The sequence below is a fragment of the Phaenicophaeus curvirostris genome, chromosome 7, assembly GCF_032191515.1.
Source record: "Phaenicophaeus curvirostris isolate KB17595 chromosome 7, BPBGC_Pcur_1.0, whole genome shotgun sequence".
Classification (NCBI taxonomy): Eukaryota; Metazoa; Chordata; class Aves; order Cuculiformes; family Cuculidae; genus Phaenicophaeus; species Phaenicophaeus curvirostris.
Window position 1 is genome coordinate 36376152 of NC_091398.1, and position 25152 is coordinate 36401303.

Consider the following 25152-nt stretch of genomic DNA (forward strand, 5'->3'; position numbering starts at 1 on the left):
ACTTTTCTTCACTAAAATGTTCTTTTGTGAAGAGTCTGCATCCCACTTTATTAGCTCATCCTTTCACAGGGTTAAAGTTAGGCTGTGCAATAAAGCCAAAGCAATGCACGAGCTCTGCCAAGAAACTTAAAGTATGGAGTAATGACAGAAGAGCAAGACACCCTCTAAAAATATCATTGAGAATGAGTTATAATCTCCTTTTTATAGATAAAACTTGGTCTTTTATGTTATATGCTTTTTTCTGCAATCCAAATACAGAATGTGAATTTTAAAGCAGATTAATGAACCATTAAAAGGCTCTGCAAGAGTGTTCTTTCAAACAGCAATCAATAGCACTCTCTCTTGTTCCTTGTATATATAGTTTCTATGTTCTCAGAGATATTTATTCCATTAATTGATCATTACTGCTGTGCTGGATAATATACACTTATGAGGAAATAGCTGAAGTCTTAGTTTTCTAGACAGTAACAAATTATTAGCTATAATGACAATTGCACCAAAGCAATGACATGACAAACAAGTTTGTTTTGTTTTCTTCCTTTAAAGCGTGCCTTACCTCAACAGAGTATCTGCTTTGTGCATTGCATTCATCCGACACTGTGAATTCAAAGGTCTGTATTTCTTCTGAATCAACTTTCCAGATAAGAAGGCCGGCAGGAGAGAGCCTGGCATCGTGCGGCCCAGCCTCTAAGATGAATAGCACGGCTGACCCTTCCGGATCCACTGCTATCAACTGGTAAACAAAATTCTCACCAATAAATGTCAGCAGCTGGCTAGAGGGGGCCTGGAACACAGGAGGCAGGTTGTCTAAACAGCAAAAATGAAACCGTGATTACATAAATGACAGTGTCTACCAGGTAAAGAATCACCACACAGGTGTTTGTATGAGTGTTCTCAGTGAAAAAGGTATTGAATGTACCCTGAGACTGACAGAGGAAACAATTTAGATGTTAAAGGCAGTAAATGGCTTTACCAAAAAGTGTAACTTTTTCTTCCTCTTCTATCATAGAATCATAGAATCATAGAATAACCAGGTTGGAAGAGACCCACCGGATCATCGAGTCCAACCATTCCTATCAAACACTAAACCATGTCCCTTAGCACCTTGTCCACCCATGAATGTCTCACATTGAACTGTTCTCCTATATTGAAATTTCACTACTTTTTATCTACTACCTGATATATTGAAGGAGATAGGACATGATTTTTATAACCTCCCACCAGTCCCCTAGTTCTTATTAAAACTTTAATTAATTATACTTCTAATACTTACATTTATATTTATTCTGTCTACAACTCTACCTATCAATTTAAACTTAAGTAAGCTAAATCTCAAAATGTTCAATGGTGAGTAAATTGGGTGGGCAACTCAGGAAAAAAGTTGCATAATTCTTCCATTGGGTAGATTCTCCTGACTTTACACATGACCATTAATTAAGCCTGAGCAGTTTGTCTGAATTTCATTAGACATATTGTCAAGAATAAAGGTTTTCTCAGTGCCAGCAGAAGTACACCTGTGCTGCTGAGATTCTGTGTTCCCAATGACAATACTGCATATCATGCGACCACTGCCATTGTTACTTCTAGTGTTTTACATTCAGTATTTCCTTAATTAAGATAAAAGCCTAATTGTACTAGGTATTTTACAGTAGAAGATGAATGCTACCTGAAGATACTTAAAATGTAAATAGGTAAGAAAGACATAGTAGAGAAAACTATTCCATTTTAAAATTAGAAACCAAGGAATATTAAGATCAACTGAGTGCCCTGTTGTAACAGCAGCTCTGTGTAAGGCCAGGAACACCTGCATATCCTTAGCCTCCTCAGTCTCAAGGAAACTTTCCTCTTTAAATAGCAGTAGATTGACATGTATTGGTATTTAAAGGAGTCTTCTCACGATGCAATTTGACCATAGTTACATTTAACTTAAGGAACATTTCTAATACTGTGGATTAATTTCAAGTCACACTCTAAAACTATGAACTATATGTGTGTTCTCATAAAGACTGCTTATGTCCTTGCATTATGCTTGTGGGAAGTCATCATTAGGGATTTTTTGTGATGTACATACTTTTATCAAGCTTTGCTTTCCATAGCATGTCTCACATTATGCAATTATTTAAATATGTCTCTCCACTCATTGCTTCTGTGCTCTCAGAGCTTTCTAATCTGCTTGTCCAGCAGAATGTCCTGACATAACAGTTGAAAGCTTCCATCTATTAATTTACCTTTTATTTCCCAAACACTTAAACCAGGGAGCCCATAAAAGTTGTGCCCGAAGTAATCAATAAAATATTGATGCTGGGTATGTATTCACAGACAAACAAAAAGGTGTTAACTGAATGGAGGGTAACAAGAAGTTGCAGCTAAAAAAATAACGAGTTCTGAAAGTAGTCTGTGAACAAGACTGTTTGCAATTCCACAGAGACCTCCTTGCCATCCACTGAATATATAAAAAATCCTAATTACTGCAATACTTTTAAAAAGGTTTTCATAATTTTGAAAACAAGTCTGACAAATATTTTCAATATTTTTGAATTTTGAAATTATTGCAAAGTGAACCATGATCTGTTTCAGATTTTCCATATCACTTCTAATTTTATAAATTCCAAAACAAATGCCACTTTTCTCTCTTAAGCCATTTTCTGAATTTTAAAATCGAATTGTCTCAGTCTTGGTAATGAGTTTTTCTATGTAACGTTCAGGATCAGCTCATCCCTAGAGGTGCTGCTGCTGTGGCCAATACAATGGAAAGACAGAAAGGAGGCAAGGTTTGTGAGTCCCAGGTAGTATCTCTCATTAGACTAAACTATATCCCTGGAGGGGAAAACACAGCTTTAAGGTGTACAAGCTTTTCTTCAGGTCTGGCTTAACCTTAGGCATTTTAAATACTCATCCAAGTAACATGCAATGGGATTTTCAGTTGGCCAAAATTTGGGATAGTCCTGCCTACACCTTTTTCTGACAATGAGTTTTGGATTCCCAAAGCTGGATTTTTTAGGACATAAACTAGAGGTGTATGTTTTTAAATAGAGAAAATTTGAAGTGGCTAAGTTGGAAAACAAATTAAAAGGATTTATGAACAGCTAGCTCTCTCCCTTTCTATTGTGTCCCTGCTTCCAAAACTGCTTTCAGACAATTTATGGCTTCTTGTGTTGCTGAAAACTCTTGGGTTATTTCTGATGCTTCTCAAGGGCCTTTCTGTCACTTCTGAGAAAGGCATGTCTGCTTACTGCTCTCCTTGACAGTGTCTCCACTGGAGCTACGGACTCCAGCCACTGTGTTACAGGTCTTGCTGTTTCTGCTGCCAGACATTGCACCCTCTAAGAGCCTCTGTTCCTGAGCACCCCCAGCTGTTCCCAGGGACAAGAGCAACCTTCTCAGTCCAGAAGGGTCCTGCTGACCTAGACACCCTAAAGGAATCTTAAACTGCAAACAAACAAGGCAAACTGTCCTGTCATTCGCATGACTTTCTGTAAACTGCTTGTGTTTTCAGAACCTGAAAGTGCAGAGGAACTCTTCCTAGAACTGACACATGAATTACAGAAAAGTAGCATTACAATCTATATATTGATGAGATGTAGATGTGCTTGTGTAAGTGGGGAGATATGCTGTGAGGATAATGCTGCTAGACACACGGATGATCTGTAGAGCGAGCAGTAAATAATGGTGGTTGCTCACACTTGGGATGTAGCCGTGAAAAAGCTATGATTAAATCCTCAGCATCCAAAAGTGGTGGTGCTTCAAAAGGCAGCCTTCTCCATGACCCCTGCCATGATGGGCTGCAGAGTGAGTTTTAGGTTCTGTGGCGGTGAAGGTAATGAGAGGCTGATCCCTATCTCTAAGACTCCCTGCCAAGCCAAGGTCTTTTGTGTGGCATTTCATAGGATTTGGGTCAGGGAAAGGAAACAATTCTTCCAAATACCAAAAATATACACTAGTGGTTTGAAAACAGCTTTTTCCCCAAATTGTTACTTTAAAGATTTGTAACCACAGATGTATTAAGGGTCCATCACCCTTAACTGACAGGGTTGGGCACTGCATGGAATGCTGGCATATCAACAATTTCATTTTCAGGTGTTAGTTTGATTTTATTAATTTGAGATTTGTCAGGTTTCAGCCAGACCAAGATACATGCCTAGATGCACAGCGCAAACAGTGCAGTACTGTCCATTTCTGGTCAGTCTGCATTTCTGGTGCACTAAATTATTCCCATTGCAAACAGTCCGCTTGCACTATTATGCAGGTAGATTCAAGTTAGCCAAATGAAGGCACCATGTATTCCATAGACCGAGTCATAAATTTCCAGCTAAGTGCTTCTAAATCTTAAAAAACTGTCTTACTTTCATTAATAGACCAGGTGAACTTGGAAACGTCAGGTTCACAGAGAAGACAAGGACTGGTAGGGCTTGACTCTCCTTCAGCATAGCAAAGTCCATCTATATTACAAGTATTTGCCTGCCAAAAAAGGAAATAGAAAAGGGTGGGAGGTAGAGGTAAGGGAAAAAGAAATAAAAAATATAAGAAATTGAAGTTAATAATTTCTGAAGATAAGCAGAAACTTGCTTGTCTCTTGAAACAATAAAACAGTAGCAATTTAAATGCTGGCACTTTCTCCCAATAGGGTTATAACAAATGATTTTTGTAGTTTTCCAGTGTAAGATCCTTGTAGCTGTCAATGTTTTAGCTTCGGCAACTTTTGATGTTGCTTTCCGTAGATGAATGTGACAGAATGTGATTCTGTTTTGTCATTTCCACACTTCTGTAGTGCCTGTGACCGTTATTCCCATCTGTGACTATTAGTATCATTATTATTAGGTAATGCTCAGAAGCTGGCTCCATGAGATCAACAAAAACTGAGGCTGGATAAAATCTCCATTTGAGATTTTGGAATCCTGTTCTGGTAAATTAAAGTGATTCCTTTTCACACCTTTGAATATGCACTGCTTTTCTGAGACTGGTGCTAGTCCTGTTACTGGCCTTGTGGTTTCCATCTACTACTTTATTAATTTCCTAGAGTTCCTTTGCAAAGTATATTTGTCATTATTTTAAATAACGCTACTTTAAGAGTAATGGGTAAGGCAGAGTAAAAAAAAAGACTCTCGTAATTTCCCTGATGTGATAGAACGTGACATAGCTTCAGCATTAAAAGCTGGATGTTAATAAGATTTTATTTCATTGTTGTTTTCAAAGGCTTGATGTTCTGATGAAAAAGATGCTTTTTCTGATGTGATAGTATGGTACAGAGTGGGTTCCATAAAAGAGGAACACAGAATGTAAAATGGCCTGATATAAAATGTCCCATAATTGAAACACCTTTTTTGAAAGCAATTTGGGTATTACAAGGTAATGTTATAAGAGGGGTAATTATAATGTGGTCTGATGTAACTGGAGGCATAGTTAAAATAGTCTCTTGAAGCATCGTAAGGTACAAATAGTGATAAACCCTAGAGAACACCAACATCCTGAGAAAGCACATAAGCTTCTGAGTTTAAAAAATGTAAGAATAAGGAAAGCCTTTGACCTCCCCCTGGCGCTATGATGGTTCTGACATAATTATCTTAATATGAAATTTAAGTAGCTTTGCCCTTGTTTGGGCCTCTAAAGTAATTTCCATTCACAATTTATTTGAAAAAATGAGAACTTTCATTTTGCTTTGCTAACTGTTATGTTCTTCCAATCAGTGCAAGTTTCAAAACTGTAATTTCCTATTAGTGTTAATGAGAACAGTGAGACAAATGAGTTAAGATATACCTGATTAATCTTCATTTTATAAAAATGCAGACTGGTGGTCTCCTGTTCATCCATATTTGCCTCAGGGTAGGAAAGCAGAATGAAAGATTCAAATATCCCCAGACCCTTCAAAAGTTTCTTTTAAAGCCCCACTAAAAACTGGAAAAGTGTAACACAATCCTTCAGAAAATAAAGGCAGGGAAGCTCTTTTTTAAGGAGTAGGGGATGCTATACTAATAAGTCCAGAGGAAAACAAAGGGTTATAGTGCTCTCTAGGCAGTTCCTAGTATGTTAGCAGTTTAAAACGTAGCACTAGACTTTTGATTATGGTTTTGAAACTGTCAAAGTACTATATGTTTGTACTTAGCAGTGTTTAATGTAAGCAAGAATGGTTTATGTTCTCTGAAAGGTGTTTTCACACGGCAAAAACTATATAACATACATCTTACTATACCTCTTGCTAGGGCAGAAAATGCGTATAGAAATGATATACCTTACAGCTACAGTGCCTTCACCAAACAAGCTAGGAGAGGTAAAATACCTTACTAGCAGCAACACTTCAAAAGTGAAGTTAAGCTGCCTTTCAGGGGAGGTTCCTCAGTCTTATTTACTTCCATCAACAGCTGCAAAGTATAAAAGTGTCTGTCTGAGACAGGTCCATCACAAAGCATGCTCTATCAGGTATTCATACACCATGTAAATATGAAAAAGAAATACCACAGACAGGAGATTTTGAAAGACAGAAGTCTTATGCTGTGCAGTTAACCTATGAGATAGATTTTCCTCTTCTGAAGCAGTTATTAGATGAAGCACATCAAAGGGAAGGAGAGGGACTGAGGAAGAGATGAACGATCCATATTAAACCTTTATGCTCTTTAAATTACCTTTAATTTACAAAGTCCGGTTGGATGTAATTGGCAGGTCTGGCAGACTGCATCATACAGGGTCAGTGCTCTGGAATTACTGTACTGGAGGCCATCATTAGTGATCTAAATGATACAAAAATCATCCTTATAAGTAATAATGTTCCATATGGAGACTGTCTGCTCGTTTTGGAGCATATACTGTTGCCCCCTTGAACTGGGTGCTTGCCAGCAAGATATATTAAACCACTAGTGAGTGGTTCTACTGCAAGCCAACAAATTGCTTAATGCTCCAAACTGGAAACTGTTCATTAATAACCAAAAGGTCTTTTGGCTCAGCTGGCATTCAACTTTTCTGATTGCTGTTAGGTTTCTTTTTTTCTGAGTTTTTTTTCAATACCCGTATGGAAACTGCATAGATACCGAAGCACACAAGGGTGCATTTCAAGGAGTTGTGAAATAAAATTAAGACTTTTGGCTGGAATTCAGGACCATTTTCTTAGTAATGACAAATCAGTAAGTAATCTCCTTGGGGTAAAATAAAAGAGAATGCACATTATTAAACAAAAAAAAGTGCTAGAACAGATAGTACCAGACAGCAACAGTCCCATTTCTGCAGGAATATAAAGTAGAACAATCACCTCCCATCCCAGCTCACAGTTTTCTGTACACGTAGGTAATTTAGAAAGCCTTAAGTTAGCATGGCGTTTTTCATATTGGAATGCTTATGCAATAAGAAAGGGTCACGTAAGCTAACATTTTAATTTTTCTACAATAAAAATGAAAAGACACGAGACTAGTGTAGAAAGGGTTGACATTTGAGAACGCATTGTTATACCTCTTGAGATCTGTGAACATTAAAGAGCATCCCGAAATACTTCTAAAATCCACGTTGTAAACACTGATGAATACTAGCAGGAAAGCAAAGACTTTCCTGTCAGGTATATTTTGGGTTTCAGGTTCTCATGGTCAAACTAAAGCTGCTATTTAGCGGATCTAACAAAGCCTTTGCTTTGGCTAGGTCAGGTGCTCCTTCTGTCCTCTTGCTATAGAAATAACCCTCCAGCCCTCCTTTATCTCTCCTGTGACCTCAAAGCTGAAACACCCTCAGTCCCTTTACAAAGGACTTTTACAAATCAGGAGTATAAAGGTTTTTGATCAATTAATAAACTATTTCAGCTCACAGAAAGAACGTATGTTAAATTGAACAAAGATAACTGGAAGTGCACAGAGTAAAAATTACTTGAATAAGTTTCATGAAAAGCACCAGTTATCATAAGATCACTAAGAATGATTGCAAAGCTCCTGGAATGTAATACAGTAGATACTCCCACAATTTCCACACGTGACGGTTCCCAGCTCAGAAAGAACAGCAAAGAGTGCTGGTTTTTTAGAGACCAACACAAGGAAGTAAACGGCAGTATTCCTGGGCATTCACAATCTGAAATTGTGAAAGAGAGACAACTTTTCTGAACTAAATTAAATTGAAGCAAAATACATTGGTATAACTTTAAGGGAAAAAAAATCTTGTACGTCATATTCAGACGAGAAGTTAGAAATTGTGTTATACTAAAGGTAAAGACTCTTCTAAAAGAAATAAAGAACTTGTACCGTAGTCTGGGAGGAGAAGAAATAAAAGAGGCAACCCCCACCTCAAGACCCACTCTTCACTGAAAGACAGTGCTTATTGGCACCGAGAATTCCATTAAGTATCTATTATTCTTAATGCAATTTAGATTTAATTTCGTTCTTTTACCAGACCATCCAATGTTGTCTCAGTACCAGTGCACTAACAATGGGTGAAGATGTGAGTAGACAGGGAAAAATATAACATGCTATCAAATTGCACTAATTGTTCTGTCTGAAGTGAGCACCGTGAGTGAAATGTCACTCTTGCCAATTTGATTTTTTTCTTTTTAATCTGATTTTTTTTTTTGTATGTTCTCTTATAAACATCCATTTTGATGTCTTTTTAAAATTGGGTTGTTTTATAGCTATTTTAATTGCTTTTCCATTAGTCACCTTAGTGACGTGGAACAAATATTTCAATGAGATCTAAGCTGAGAAAACCTCTTATCAAGTCTGCCTGGCCCTTAAAAGCCAAAGACCCACTTAAAGTTGTGCCTTGATTGCTTGAATTTATGTATCATCTAGTAAGAAAGAGCCACTTCTTCTGAATAAACAGTCAGGACAGTCAGGAACTCTGTCACTTCTGCCTGAAGTATTTCATTCACTTTTCGTTTGCTATTTATTTGTATCACTCATAATCTACATACAATTTGACTTGTTAATGAAAAACGAAAACTATAAAAACTTACTGAATTCAAATTTGTTTTCTGCCTCACTGGCTTATTAACAAATGTTTTTTCTGCTCTTGATAAATACAGGCAATGATAAAGAATTGAGAATAAACGAGAGACCTGCTTCCCAAATTTGATAAGTGCCTGCCAAGCTCTCTCACCTCTTCACCCAGGCATCTGTGTGGACAGCCTAAGTCATCTGCTGCCCAAATAGGAGTCTGTATTTTGATATCTAAACTAATTATACCAAACGCTCTGGTGTAGACCCATGTACTTTCTTATCTACATTCAGCAGCATGTCATGGAAAGAATGAGCAAAATCTGAAACATGAATACAAGAGCAGATAAAATGAAAGAGCATTGAGAAAAGCTCGTCAAGCCTTTGTTTCCCCAGTGTTGTTAGTGCAAAAAGTTTAAGTGAAACTTTGTTGATTCCTCTGAAATTTGATTTGGGAGTGGGGAGAGATTCTGAAAATACTGACCAGTAACATTTCCAGAACAAAGTATGTTGGTTTTTGGTTCTGAAAAATATTTTACCTGTATTTTAAGAAGTATGTATTAACATAACCCAGAAGGTCAATGTTGCAGTAAGTCTTCTCTGAAGCACAACTTTTTTAACATCTGCAGAATTAGTCTCAAATAATTTTTTATGTTGAAATGCTCCATTGTTTTGTTCTCTGTGCCACCATGTAAGGCCAGCTGCCTTTGAAACTGAGCTCTGAGCTCTGCCTTCCCGATTCGTTCAGCAAAAAGACCCACAGGAGAAGTAGGATTCCCATGCAGGCAATCTGGATGGACTGAGATGATTTAATTGTCTATTCACTGCATAGCCGTGAATTTTTACTGCAGGATTTGAAGGAGAGGGAAGGGGCAGAAGGCTTACAGGTGCAGAGATTTTTCTGAACTTGAGTGCAAGGAAAGAGAAATTCTACATGTGTTTTGAGAGGAAAAATAAGAAACATGTACAGACCTCCTCAGGGCTGAAAGGTAGCACTTGAAAGCAAACTGAATTGTTATGCAGCTGCGCTGCAGGGAAGCTATCTTAGTTAGAGAAAAGGCTCTGCACACGTGCATAAAAGTTAGCTGTCCTCCTGGACTAGAAAACTCCATGATGTCTCTGTCTTGGATACTTCCATCATGAGATGGTGTTTCGTCTCACAGCTGGCAGGGTTCAGTATCTCCTTAGAAAAAGCATTGAGCCCTAAGCACAAGAAATGCCCTCCTGGTTCATCCTCAGTAACTGCCCACTCTGATGGCTCCTTCTCCAGAAGGAAGGTTCAATTTCCACCCCAGCAGCTGGTGGTCAAGCTCTGCTCCCACCCAGATCTTACACTAATCCCTTAAAACGTAAATCCCAATCTATTTAAAATCAAATACTGGGTAGAAAATATGTACTGCCAAACATCTTTCTGCTGCCCCTAAACCACATGGCAGCACACATCCCCAGTCTGGGTTACAGACAGCTGTGGGGTGCAGGACAGGCAGTAACACTGCAGTGAAGTCAGTGTTTTATGCTTTTCTTTTTTTACGTGCTACAGTTTTCAAAGCACATCTGCAGTCTTTCTACCATGGCAATATGTTTTTCTCAGCCACGGATCATTTAAACAATCTCAGACTTAAAAAAACCTAAACAAACTGCAGAAAATAACCATCCATGCTGAGAATAAGACCAAGAGTAACAGGCTCAAGGTCAGTAAGGCACTGGTTTCCTGGAAATATTTAGAAAGCAGATATCATTCTGTGAACAGAAAGGACCTAAAATCATAGCAGAGAACCCAGCATGAGCTGGCACTGCACATGCTTCTTTCTGTAGTCGTTCAAGACCACGACTATGACGTCTCTGCTCACAGCATGCAAATCCTCACCAGCTGCCCAGGAGCCAGCCAGTTCATACACTGAACAAGAATCAGTCTTGCAAATAGAGTATCAAAGCTGTCTTATACTTGCTGCCTAATCATGAGTTTGAGCTGGGGCTTCCAGAAATGAAATAGTAATGATTAACAATTGATTAGTCCAACTGCATCAATCTTGGGTGATTACCTGAAGAAATGATTGTAATTTGCACTTTTGGATTGCCTACAAAGACACCTGGTTTTAACTCACATTGTTTTGGTTGGTGGGTTTTTTTCTCTCCCTGCATGACATTAATGTGAGTATTTCTACAGGCATTTTCGTTTCTGAAGGGAAGCAAATTGTGCTTTGCATTTTAATTTACCATGACAACTGATTTTCTCCTTCTAAATAATTTCTTAGAAACATTAGAAATTCCTACTTTCACTTGCCATCTTGCAAACGGCTCATCACCAGCCACAAAGTGCACAGCCTCTGTCTCTGTAACGTTCAGGAGAGGAATCTGGCAGTCAACAACCTCAGAGCTGAGAAAATCTGCTTTTGTGGTTTCTTGTTCTCTTGATATCCATTCGCCATTGAGATGCTACAGTAAAACAGAAGGACAGTGCAGAAACTGAAGTCTCATATAAAGAAATTCCAGTTATCAACATATGTTTATGTATCTAGTTAATAATATAAGGCATTTCCAGATGGCTTATTTAAAAGAAATCATGCTGTTACTATAGCTACAGTAAAAAGCAAGGCATTCTCATCTATGCATGCAAGCAGTCTATTGATTTAGGAAGTGCCGTAGTTTGCACTTGGGATGGGGTGAGACTGGGTGATGTGGTGGAGCAACTTTGTGTTTGCTACTGGAGCTCTGCAGCCAGCTCATTGCTCCTCGAAGGCCGAGTCTGCTGCTTATCTAGATCAGCTGCACAAGACATCACTGGTTCTTAAGAGTCTGACGAGCCTTAAGCAGGCATGTTAGGTGAATCTCAGCTGTGCCTGATTAGCATGTTAGTACTGAGTGGTAATGAGGATTAAAGTCTATTATGTAGTGGGTTTATAATATGAATCAAACCCTTCCTGTCTGAGTATACTAATACAACAAATAATTCAGTCTTAGCATTGCCTGTGTATAGCTGTTCATAAAATTACAGTGTTAGCAGATGAGATGGGTTTAATAGTCATTAAAGCTCTGACTTGATATTTAACTATGACTAAGAAAAATAGGAACCTCTGTGTGCATGTTGAGGAAACCTTATATTTAACCACAAGACTTAGCATTCAAATGTGTTTATGAAAACATCCAAGCATACAGATTCCAGATGCACAAAATGAGAAATAATATTGTAACTTCAGGCTTCACTGGACTACAGTGCAGCTGAACAAAACAAGAGTTATACAAAACCCCACAGAGAAAATTAGCAAGAACTCATAGCGATGCATTTCCAAGGAATCAGTCCTGGAAAGGGCTGAGCCTCTTCAGCTACCTTGTTTGTAGCAAATGTATTTGCAATGGAATTCAAAGGACTTTGCACCCCACTGCGGCAGTGAAAGATGATGGCACTTGGCACGGTTCAGGGTAAAAGACTTTAATAAGAGCATGTCAAAGTCTGACTGTGTCATCGATATTTTGCAAGCCCATTGGAAGTTGCTTACAATTAACCTGGTGACCTCGCAGTGCAGGTTGGGTGACGCTTTGAAGCCAAGGCCAAACACCCGGATCCTGGTGCAGTCGGAGGCTCGGATGTTGCAGAGACCTCCGTTTTCTAAGCCTGTGATTTCCAAAGCTTGCTCTGAAAGGGTGAAATAGATATAAAGCTTTAGAGACTAAAACTTACATGCTGTTCTGTTCTGGTTTATCAGAGATTTTGTTGTTGTTCCTGGTTGTTTTGGTTTAATTCTTTTCCTTGGGGGTCTTCCTTGCTCCCCCGTGAATTTCTCTTGAAGAGAGGAGCAACAGTTGTCAAAATGGGAAGCAGCAAACCTCCATTGAATAATTTCCCTGTGCACCCAATACTGCAAGATACATTAATGCATGTTATACGGCTCATGGAATCAATTAACTGAAGCAGCAGCTTCTTAATAAAAGGTCTTCAGTGGTAATACTTCTGTTGACCCAGGTAACAGGATGAGAGCACATATGCCATAGGGTAGAGAAGTGGGAGAGAGAAGTGGAAGTACCTGAAGATGATCATACCACCAGGCTCCTCATAATGTGAAAAAGCAGAGCAAAAGAGAGTCCTTTTATTTTTTTCAAAAAAATGTGGATGCAATGAAAATTATGATCCTCAAAGAAATATGATTAAATCGTTAATGGGTGACACTCAGTTCTGCAGCATCAACACAAATGTCATGTAGCTGTTTCAGTTAAATCCTGTTTTGAGGTCTAGAGGGGGGCAGCCTGTACTGCCTCCTTTACTATGTCAAATTTCACCCGTTACTGTTTTTATAATGTGTTGTGATTCTCAGTAAAGTTTCATTTGTATTCTGTTGCACTTCAGGCATTCACCATTTAAAATTGCTCATTGCTTTCATATTGGGTGTTTTTTTTATGGCATCAAAATGTAAGTCTGTTGGATGGCAGAATTTACATGCTTAGCTTTCCCTCTTCCCTTCCCCATCACGACTGCTCTGGCAAAGCATTATTGCCCATCAGTTCTCTCTCAGCCGTAGCTTATCTAAACCAGAAGTTCTGTATCATCTGATATTTTAGTGATACATTAGTTCAGCTCTGATTCAAGGGGCAAAATGCCCTTAGCTGAGTTGATAACCTTCCCTAGTACCTCACTGCTCCTTTAGGGCTCTGCCATTTAAGCTGTAACTAGGATGAATGCAGTTTCAACACTGTGATCCTACCAGATTGCAGCCCATAACAACATAGCTACATGACTCTTGTTTTTCTAGAGAAAGGAAGGAAAGCAACATAAATGTGAAAAACAGTGAAAAGACTTCTTTTGTACCTCTGAAACGCTTTTAGCTTTTCTTTCTTTTATTTTTTTTTATTGATTTTATTGCAGCAGTATTAGCAGCACTGTTGGACACTTTGCAATATTTACAAGAAGCGAAATGGTTTACAGCTTATCAGCATTCATCAGTTAGTTGTGGGTTCCTGTAACGTACAAAACTATTAGTCAGACATAGTGCATGGTTTTGATAAATTGCCTTCCTCTGTGGTTAGTGCATAAAAATTAGAAAAAAAGGAGAATGGTTCATTATGTTTTTCATAAGATTTTAATACTTAGCCCCACTAGTACTGAGGTAGCTGGAATTGCATTAAAATTTTCATTATTGTTGCAGATTTTCAGGCTTCTCTAGGTGAAGTAAAATCTCATAGCCTGGGAAGGAGTGAGGCAAAGGACTGTGATCCTGCAGCTGTTCCTCTTCCAGGAAGGTGCTCTCAGGTTTGCAGATGAGCCCCGTGTACTTCCCTGAGGGTTTTCTTACATCTTTATGAACATCCTGACATGATGTGTAAGGGCTAGGGCAAGATTACCCAGCTTCAGTGCTTTCTAAAATGACTTACAGTATCAGCATGATGTTTCATATCTGTTCCTCTCAAACCAGTCTGTACAAACTTTTGTACAACGTTGTTAAATGGAGAAAATCTAGAGAAAACACATAGATGTTTTTGCTTTGGATGTCTTCTCTCAAGATTTGCTATGTTGTGCGTTAATCAGAATGAAAATGGGATTTTTTTTTCTGGTAAAAGGGGTGAAAGGTTCATGGAATTAAAATGCACCTTGTGTTTTGTTTGATGAAGGTGAAGAAGAAGGAGGGAATTGAGCTGTTGTCCAGGTGGGCCTTTTGCTCTTACCTCAACTGGCCATGTGAAATCACCTTCAGCTGGGAGTGCTCTAATGGGAGGACTGCTCAGCAAGGTTGTATGGGAGACAATATATAATTTAATGGTCTTTTATTTCTGGCCAGCTGAAGATAGTAATGGTTGGACTCGATAATCCGGTGGGTCTCTTCCAACCTGGTTATTCTATGATTCTATATGGTACCGAGAAGGTGGTGGTGTCTCCACGCACGTTTTTATTAAGGTCTTTCACAGGGGGTGTTGGGAGGAAAGAAAGGAGAGGGAGAAACTCTGATGAAAAATGAAAGTAATAATAATGACTCCTTTTAAAATAAATTGATCCTGGAGTTCAGACCTTAGACCTCAGTATAGGCAGTACATCACTTTTGAAAATGGATTTGTTTTTTTTAAAATGAGATGTTTAATGGGAGTACAAATTTCAGGCATATATTTTTAAAATGAATTTTTGTCTTTCCTTCCATCTTCTGGTCTTTTTTTTATATGCTAGCCAGTTTCAACCAAACATGGAAGGTGAAATGTCAATGACGTTAACTTTGGAGAAGTCTCATAACAGTTGGTAGCTGGGTACTGACCCATATCGATCCTGCTTCTGCTGAGGGAAACGCAGTCATGGTTGGGCTGTTGTTTGTAGCTCCCTGTATTAGTGGATTAGTTAATAAGCCTTTGTGTGGCATATGCTTGCAGGCCAGAGAGGTGAATACGTGAGAAGGAAATATTGGAGAGCCTGAAAAACCTTAGCGAAAGATCTGCAAGTAGTTCAGCAGAAGACTGGAGGAGAGAAAGACGAGAGCAAAGGAAAAAGCTGGGAAATATCACAAAGGGGAGAGTAAGGGCAGAAGTGCAGATATCCAGAGAAAGCAGAGAGCTTGGAGAGGTGGGATGAGTACCTGATGTCTGCGGAGGAGCAAGTTAAAGAGGCAGGAGGGAAATATGCAGGAAATCAGGCAGCGCATGGAACAGGCTTGTGAAAAGTACGACTAGTTTGAACATTAATAATATATGTTTAGGAGTCTGAATGCCAAAATACAAAAAAATCCAGAACAGAACATACTCTTTTTCTCTATATGGCCTATAGGCCAAAAACTTACTTTGAGTTTTACAGGTAGACAAAAACCCGAAGCTCAGGGTGGTACCTGGGGCTCAGATAGGGAGCAGGGAGCAGTCATGTTATGGAGTGAGATTTAACCAGCTGTGCATTCACATTCCTCAAGACATTTCTAATGCCTGGTCTGCTCACATGCTGAGTACACCTGAAATGTGTCTGTTTTCTGGTAAAGCATCACACTGGGAGGCTGATGATCAGCAGGAGATGTTGGGTAAAAAAGTAAAAAAAAATAATCTCAAGTTTTAATGGTTTAACAGTTTTAAAACTTAGAATAAAAAAGAGAGAGAACTCTGGACTTGAAGATTGCATCTAAAAGGCCTCCAGACCTCAAGTGATTAGATAGAAGTAAGGGATCTGCCTTGCTTGATTTGTATTGTGCCTTCCTTGAGAGACAGGACCCCTCCTTGTCCCTCTGCTTTACCCCCAGTAAGAATTTGCAGGAAGGAATAGTTAGTTCAGAGCTGCTGGCAGCACTGGCAGTGTGGTTTCTTTCTGTAAGCATTTACATGAGTCAAACCTGACAAGGAGCACGGGCTACATAATAGATTTTAAAAAACTCTGCATAAATACGCAATTGGTTTTATAGTTATTTCTTGCCTATAATACATTGCCGATAATAACTATGCACAAATATAGAATTAAAATGGAGACAGTTGACACAAAATCAAGAATCTTGCAAAACTACACTTATTGAAGTCTTATTGATGAATAGACACGGTTCGTGTTTGGTTTCCACTTTTGATTAGAAAAATATGCTAGCACAAATAATCATTCTTCTGTGTTTGAAAGCTACAGATGCAACTGCAGGCTGGGGCAGCAAACTGGAAATTTAAACTGGCAAGAACTTTGTTCAAATAAAGAGAAAGAAATGGATTACCCCACATTTCTTGATCACAGTGGTAAATAAGTAACCTAAATCGTGAAAAAAAAAATCAAGAATCAGATCATAAGTGCTGAGTATGGTCACAACTTTGCTGAAGTGTAAAAGAAAATTTTCCATATTGTCCAGTTGCCCTATCCTGAAAATCATATAGATGGTTGAGCAAGCTGCAATGCCAGAGGCTTTTTGGCTGTGGACAGCTAGTTATTGCAGCTATGAGAGTTCTGGGTCAGAACAGACTGGTATTTAGTTACCCACAGCTTGGATGCAGCAAGTCTGAATCTTCTTCTACTCAAATAAATGCACAAACTTTATATTTCTTTCATTTTTTTTTTAATACAGGGTTATTAGAACCTTTTTTTTTCTTTTTCTTTTATTTTATACAGGGTTATTAGAGCAGTCATAGACACAATTATCGAATGAATTATTCTGGAACTCATGGTATCCGTAAACCAAAGCTCATTTGAAACTTATCCCTAAGAAAAAGTATTAGCAGCTACATACTGTGCCAGGATTTTTGTACATCACTGACTTCTGGATGAAGACTATGTTTGTCCCTGCTTCCAAAACCAGTTCTGAAAGAACTAGAGTTTGTCACAGTACTGAACCCTGGACCTATGATCTTAAGCTGAAATGGAGATACTCAAGTCTCTGGTAGCCATGATGATGTGCATAAATGAGCCCTGGAGAGTGTGGCAAAGACATTTTGCAAGTTCTCACTGCCTGTGAGAACTGCACTGGCTAAATTTCAAACTGAAAGCATCCATTTGCTGCAACAATATGGTAGATTATTTTTGCTTTAGAAATCTCACTATGACATTTCATGTCTATCTGATCCTTCTATTTTTAAAAGGCTTACTAGCAATTTAGTTTAGCAATAGAAAAGAAGAGGATTTTGCTGTTAAGTACAGAATATTGCCTTTTTTTTTCCAGATGGTATTGATAGGTGGTAAAACGTAAGATCTGGTTGCGCATTCCTGGCACTTATTGACATTCAAAGTGAGTCTCTGTTTCAGTCCCTTGAAGGCACCTCAGGGCAGAAACCCTGGCAGGATCTTACAGTTCCCCACAGTGGTGCCACTCAAAGGGATCTGGGCACAAAGGTGTTTGTCGGCATCATCATGATCCTCATGTCCACTCTATCATCCAATTAGTTGGGTTTTTTTGTAATTTTCTCATTGTTACAGCTACTTGAATTAGAATAGGATCTGGTTATTACACTTGGGTTTTTATTCACAATTGATTAAACCCTCTGTGCTGGTAAATTGTGGGTTCTTTACACGACATAAAACATGATCTAAAGGCATTATAGATTTGCTCTGACTTTTTAGCTTTGGTCAGTTTAAATCAGACCTTTTAATGTTTTGCAGGGTTTAATTCTTTAGCTCATAAACTATCCTGAAACTGTTGCGTGTCATGTGTATGTGTGTGTGAGTATTTGGGGAAGGAAGGTATTTATTCACAGCTTTTTGTTTTGTTTTGGATTTAACAAGATTTAAGGCTGAAATTTCCCGTAGTGCCTGCAAACAGCCTGATGTAAAGAAGTTATAGGCGTGCATCTGGAGAGTCTGGCTTGGGTCAGTTTAAATCAGACCTATAATTCTATAAACTTTTCTAGCATTTAATTCTATATACTTCAGAAAATGTTTTTTGTTTAGCTACATATTTCACTGTACTGCTTTTATTGCTTTGCATTAAAGCAAATAAACTAATCACCAGAAAAGACTAATCTCCCTGATCTGATTTGCAGGGAATAGTATGGATCACTGAGCATGCAACCTTTCATGTCCCTTATCATAAGGATTTGATATCCTTTTAAAATTCAGTTACTATTGACTTTGTAACTATCTAGCTAATAGCCCTTTTCCTGCTCAGCCAGGTCTGCACTTTGAATGGAAAGAACTGGGAGTTAAAACAGTAGATTAAAGCTGTTATTGATGTTTGCTTTTTCAGATGTGTGTTTATTGCATCTGCACCATCGAAAAGTAGAGAAAAAACATTATGAAAAGAAGAAAATCTTCAAAAATAGCATGAAGCTTGTCGATTCCGGAGAATTACCCACAAATAAGTTTTATGTGGCTGGGAGAAATCTGTCCCCATCAATATAAAGTAGAGTACATGCGTGTCAGTGAGGATACATCAACGGTAGGGTAAGTTAGGTTCACAATTTTTATTTTCTTTGGATTTTTAACTGTATTTCTTTTGTAAATTTTGTGGCTCTTACCAAGATATTGTGTTTGTAGATGTTAGTTCATTCTAAAAGTGAAATTTTCAGAAGCAGATAATCCTATGTTCAAAAAATTGTGTTTGGATGAGTAATCCAATTATGACCACTAATGCCACCTTTGTTTTTAGCCTATTGAGAAGAATACATTGGTGTAAATTTTTATGACCTAGATCTGAGACACTCTACAATAATTTTATTGATATAAGACACCATTATTATTAGGATGCATAGCTCACACTGAAGACGACTGCTCCTCGGTAGATGTCTGGGAGGAATAAACAATGTATTTTGTAAATAAACACTTTTAATTTTTTTCCAATTTACATTCAATATTAAATCCTAAGTTGCTTTAACTAAGAAAAAGCTAAATAACTGAAACCAATATTTTAATTGTTTAATATGTATCTTCATATTTATTCTTTTTCCATTTTCCAAGATGATCCAGTAAGCTCACCTTAACATACAGTGAGTAGCATGTTTTTTTGTAGATATCTTGATGATTTAAAAAATTAACTGTTTTATCTTTGAAAAGTCAAGTATGCGTTTTTCACTTTTACAGTCCAATTTATGCATGGAGAGATTCTATTGACCCAGTACATCCTGATGGCTGCCGTTACGCTGTTGTGATGTATCACGTAGGCAAAACACATATTGAATATGCCAAAAAATATCCATTTACTTGACAGACTAACAGTGCTTAAATGATCATTATGCCCCCATGGTCTGGAATTTAAAGACTACTGAATTGATAGAAGAGGGAGAAACATATTTATATCAAAGGCAATGTGTTCCCATGCAAAATCTCCAAAGCAGATGTTTGACATAGAGAACTCAAACACTCTGTACCCTTGCACATGAGGATCTCAAAACAATTTAAATCCTTTCTTTAAATGTCTCCCTCATATTTTGTCCTTGAAAATAGGAATTAAGCTTAAAAATAAACCACAACTGTATAAACAGTGAGATTTCTATAATACACGTGCATGAATGGCCTGATGAAAGCTCTAAGCTTCTTCTTCCATAAGAGAGCGACATCTTCATTCAGAAGACCCGACCTGAGGAACTGTAATAGCTGAAGCCATACTGTTACTCAATATAATTATTTTTCTTAAAAAGTTGGTGCTTTAATCAATATTTTTTAATTAGAGCACATGAACAAGGCTCAGCTCCAAGCAGTATAAAAAATTCAGAAGGGTATATAATCATTCTAAAAATAACAAGGAGTAATATATGTAACTGCTATTACAGATGGGTTTGAGGGACCTTTGTGGTTGTGGTTCACAGCTCTGAAAATGTGGTTGGGTTCACAGAACTTCTTAATAACACTACTGAAATAGGCAGACACAATTATTGATATGAAAATGGGGTATCTGTAAGTCTGTTAGGTAGGCATTAACTTCTCACCTTCTCAACATCATTTTTGCTCTCTTCGCTGGCTATTTTTTTCCCAGTACTTTCCACATAGAAATTTAAACTGCAAGTGTCATTACTTCACTGAAACTAATTTGTCCTTATTATTCCTCATTACCTTTTATCTTGTAATTGCTCTTTAGAGCTTCATACAATCTGCATATTATAACATTCTGTGTGTACTTTACTAGTCCTGATTTTTTTTATAAGCAACATGGTCAATATACAGAAACCGTAAGCACCAACCTGATTTTCTATCTGCAGTAATTGGATTCTGTATTTAATTACAGGTGGTAATGACATTTTAAGCACCTTATACAGGTGTTGGGGGGGTTTATGAAGTGTTAAGCAACATTAAGAAAGTCTAAGCTTCTGGAGCTTTGCCAAATTTCAGAGGTGCCTTTCAACTCCAAATTGAAGTTTTCATGTGAGGATAATTATAGCTCTGGCCACCTGGACTGCTCCTGTTGGAGTCAGGCAGAGCAGAAGAGCCAGTGTGTCTGCAAGCCACACTTAGCAGCTTCTCTCTTTTTAGATGTTTTCATTTAAAATTATACCAAATATGTTACAGATTACATTCTGATCCCTAAAAATACCACACAGACATCTTTTCATATGTGTGTGCTGGTCAAAACCAGTGGCAGAATACATTATTATGTGTAGCAGAGTAGCTGAAATCGAGTGACCTTGAAAAAGATGTTTGAATTATGTTGATGGCCTCCTTGATCTTGGGGGAGTTTTAATTCATGTATATAATTCCAGCCTGAGAAAATTAGTTGGAGATTTGTTTTGGAGCTAATGGGAAAATAGCTAGCCAGCTAAAGGAGTTGCCTGTTCCTTCATTACTCATGTAACTTCTTCTGGAAAACAGCTTTTTCTTAACAATGGCATTTAAGAATTTTCATTTCCAAAATCGACACAAATTCCTCTGCTTCTTTGGTCCTGCCTTTTTAAAAGAAAGAGAAAAAAGCAGCAGTTTTATATGTCCTGAAGAACCCTAATTCAGTTCTTAATTTCTCCACCTTTTCTTCTCTGCTTATTAGTTTGAAAGCCCAAAGGCTTGTCCTGCCTGTGCTTGCACAGTGCTGATTGCCTACACACAGCCAGGCAGGTCAGGATGCCTGAGCTGCCAGTTAGGGGGCTTTATTTCTGAGACTGATCTTAGTTTTTCATCTCTAATAGCCTTTTCTGGTGCGAAATTCTGGCTTCAGTGACGTCAGCAGGACTTCAGTCTTTTGAATTGCTGTTTAACAAGCACATCGTTACTGTGTGAGACAGTAGGACTTTTCTTCACAAATAGAAATTGTTACATCACATGCTGTCTATGTAGAACATTTCTGCCTATGAAATGTAAAAACAAGCAAGTGTCCACAAAAAACTATTGCCAATAAAACCCTGAAATCAAGAACAGCTAGAAGTGAAGCTCACTCTAATTCTTACCTTGCATGTTTGTACCAAATTAACTAGCTGACCTTTTCTAAGTATTACAACGTCAAAGTGATTGACATGCCAGACCAAAGATTTATTTCATCTTTTAGGGGATCTGACCTCTGGCTGGGTCTGTTTTTCCTTGCATTTCCAAGATCATGCACTTTTTTAGATGCATGGTTTCTATATTTTTGCGTATAGAAACAATATTCTAGATCCCTCATGAATAGCCCATAGTACACGGAGCTCGTTGCAGTTCATCACATCTATACACTTGAGACTATGGCAGTACTTTTCCCTCTCTATAGTTAGCGCTGAAACCAATTTATCTGACACAGTTTTCTCTTAGCTTCCCTACAATTATGCTAAAGACAAAGTGTAAGGTCCTGCAAGTTGTGTGCTGGTTGTTACCTTAATTTTGTTTTAATTTTTCTGAATATTTTTTTTTTCTCAGTTTTACTCCAAGGCAGCTTGAAGGTCAAATCCTTCTCCATCATGTTATCTCCATACAGGTAGAACAGCAATTCATTCTGTGCTCCACATGCTAGAGAAAATATTTATTCAAAATAATTTATAAAGTTTTTCATTAAAAGATCAGCTGCCTAAGTTAATATAACTTTAAAAAGCTCACTGCTGGGCTCTGGGTGGCTCTGAGCTGTCACCCTCCCAGCACGTACTGGCATTTCACCAACCTGGAGTTAGCTGGTGTCAGAATATCTGGGAGAGGTGGAAGAACGAGTACCAAAAGACACATCATGTTATTAATATCTTCTTTATCAAGTATGCTTCTATTTCTGGTATCAAGAATTAAAACCAGATCTTCCAGATTCAGTTACTGAGTGCACAAAACCATTTTAAATGCTTTTCCAAGGGCAAGCATCCACTGAATGTGCTGAGAGGTTAATTTTCGATGTTATGCTCCCCAGACTAGAGGAATCTTTCTCTTTAAAGGGAATGATGTGGTGACAATCTTCAACGTGTTACCATTGACATCAAGGGAATATCATGCTGCCTTCCACTCACCCAGCACATGGAGAAGCTGAGGACTCCTCTGGCAACTTGCTTTGGCAAGAGTTGAATAACAGCAATTTAGGGATTCAAAGGTATGTTTTCCAAAGTCTTTTACATCCATGGAACATATGTTGCAGAAGGTATTTACAACTCTCCTGGTACTGTTGTTCCCATCTGTAAATACTGTGATGTCTAAGGTAAATTTGGGCAGGAAATAGATCCTCTTTATTTTCAATGTCATCATTTTGCAGGAAAAAAAACAACAAACCAAACTAAACACAGCAAAACAAACCCCAGATTTATACATTAAGGAGGTTTCCTTCTTAAACAAACGAATTCTCAGAAATGTTAATGGATTTTTTTTTCGGTACTTTGTGGGAAAATTTTTTAAGTTATATTAACTTAGGCAGCTGATTTTTTAATGAAAAACTTTCTAAATTATTTTGAATAAATATTTTCTCTAGCATATAGAGCATGGAGTGAATTGCTAAGTAGTTTTATTTTCTACAAGGATATTTGGAAAAGAGCAGTTTCTCTTTAAAATTCAAATTTTCATGCAGAAAATAGCTCATAGGTTTCCATGGGCTGCGAAGCCAATCCCCATAACCATGCTGCATGTTCAGGGTTTTACCCTGTACAAGCATGTAGATAGATTACAAATAATAGTAATGAAATATCTAAATTTTGCAGAGAAGATTTTAGTGATTAAAATTAATTTAACTAACCTTAATAACAGTCTGTTGTGACATTTTGTCTTTTTATTTTTCATTTTTTTTTCTGTACAATCAAGTAAGTTCCCAGTGTATGTTCACGGTGCGGAACATACTACGAGTAACTGTTACCTTACACCTCTGGAGATGGATTGATAAGGGCAGCGTATAATCTCACTAGGATGATGGAAAAAAGAAAAATTAATAGTCCCCAGGTCAGCTGCATCCTTGGGAACATACATCCTGCACATCAGAGAGTTACGCCATTACCTTTTCCTCAAGAGAAAAACAAATACTCGTGGCTCAAAATAGCAATTTCTACTAGATTTTTAACGCTTTCTCTTAGGAGCTTGCTTTACTTAGCTAGAAAGCATTCTTCTCCTCAAGTAGTGATTATTAATGTGTTCTGTAGATTTCCTCAAATAAAAAAATACCATTTGTACCTAAATTTTACACCCACAGAAAAAAATTTACAGGTATTAGTAAAAAAAAATACAGGCTCTTATCTGCCACTAAGGTAATGTGAGTCGTATACGTTGTGATAGAGAGAACAAGGGCCATTCAAATTTTAAATCAAATATTGCCCTTGACATTAAATCACATGGGAGTTTTGGGAAATCTTCTATTGCTTTGTGTTAGGAAAACTGTTGAACCTGCCAGTGTTAATTTTGTCACAACATTAATAAACTCAGCCCAGTAAGTGGGGCGATATAAACATTAGGGGAAATTTATGGTTTCCTAATAGCAGCAGCGCAGTTCTCTTGTGGGTCTGACACCAAGCTCCTCTGCCCCAGGGACAAGGCTAAACATGAGAATGGTCATGATAAGAACTCAGCCGTCATGGAGCTGCTCTTACTTGATGGAAACCACCCAGGAGTCTCACAGCAGTGGAGGAGAGGGATTTCCAGGCAAGCGGGGCAGGAGTCCATTGGTAGAAGCTGGGGTACTAGTAACTCCTAGGAAAACTGGAGGGAATCATTTGATGTACTTTGAACTCTAAAAAAACAGAGTCCCTACAAGAGAAGAGATTTAAAGCAAGGACAGCTATCATATTTTCCTCAACTGGAGAGAAGTGAAACAACGGTAGTAAGAGACGGACGAAGAAGTCACATTGGGGAGCACTAGTGGCTTATGGTGTGTTTGCCACAGACGATATGTGTTTGTTTTCTACTCCTCACCTCCCTGTGCAATCTCAAGCTCTGCTCTGTACTCTGTCCTTCTTTATATTTGATGTCATAGCAAGAAGACAAGGTGTCATTAGCTTGTACTTGAAAAGTCATATTGAAGTTATTTTTCTCAAGTCTGAGAGATTTCAAACATAGAAAAATAAAATAAAATTTAAAAATCTGGCCTAATCAACCCCTTTAGCCCAACAGTATCACAGAGAAATGAAGTTAAACTGAAGTTAAACTGTGTATTGAACAATTACTGCAAAATTGCTCAACTCACTTTTCGTTCACTGGTATCAGTTGTTCTCTGTGTGAAAGACAATTAATTCCTTCCAATTTTGGAAATGATTGTGCAAATTTTAGTCTGCCATTAACAGAAGACAAATGTCAGTATACATTTTAACCACTGTAAATCAGCACACTGAAGACGTGTTTATTGTGATGCATCTGGGTGATCTCATCCTGGCTAGTAAGTGCATTGGGGTACCAGATGTGTTGCTGAGCTCCTGAGGCTGGATGCAGATTTCCATGTTCCAGCTAAGTCATGGCAACTGACCCTAGATATGAGTATTATATGTCCTAAATACTGCATAATGCCCACTAGTGTAAGCATCATAAAGTCTTTCCCCAACAATTGGGGTGGGTCAGGAGAGCATA

At 38.0% G+C, this 25152-nt stretch overlaps 1 protein-coding gene across 1 annotated transcript in view; it reads right to left on the reverse strand.

Moving 5' to 3' along the window:
* Positions 1-25152, reverse strand: part of LOC138722868 (von Willebrand factor D and EGF domain-containing protein-like) — a 177048-nt gene that overhangs the window by 69455 nt on the left and 82441 nt on the right. The window contains exons 12-16 of the mRNA XM_069861550.1: positions 12392-12528; positions 11169-11330; positions 6618-6722; positions 4344-4458; positions 557-807 (exon numbers count right to left, since the gene is read on the reverse strand). Coding sequence (XP_069717651.1) covers positions 557-807; positions 4344-4458; positions 6618-6722; positions 11169-11330; positions 12392-12528 — 770 coding nt within the window. The remainder of the gene's footprint in view (positions 1-556; positions 808-4343; positions 4459-6617; positions 6723-11168; positions 11331-12391; positions 12529-25152) is intronic.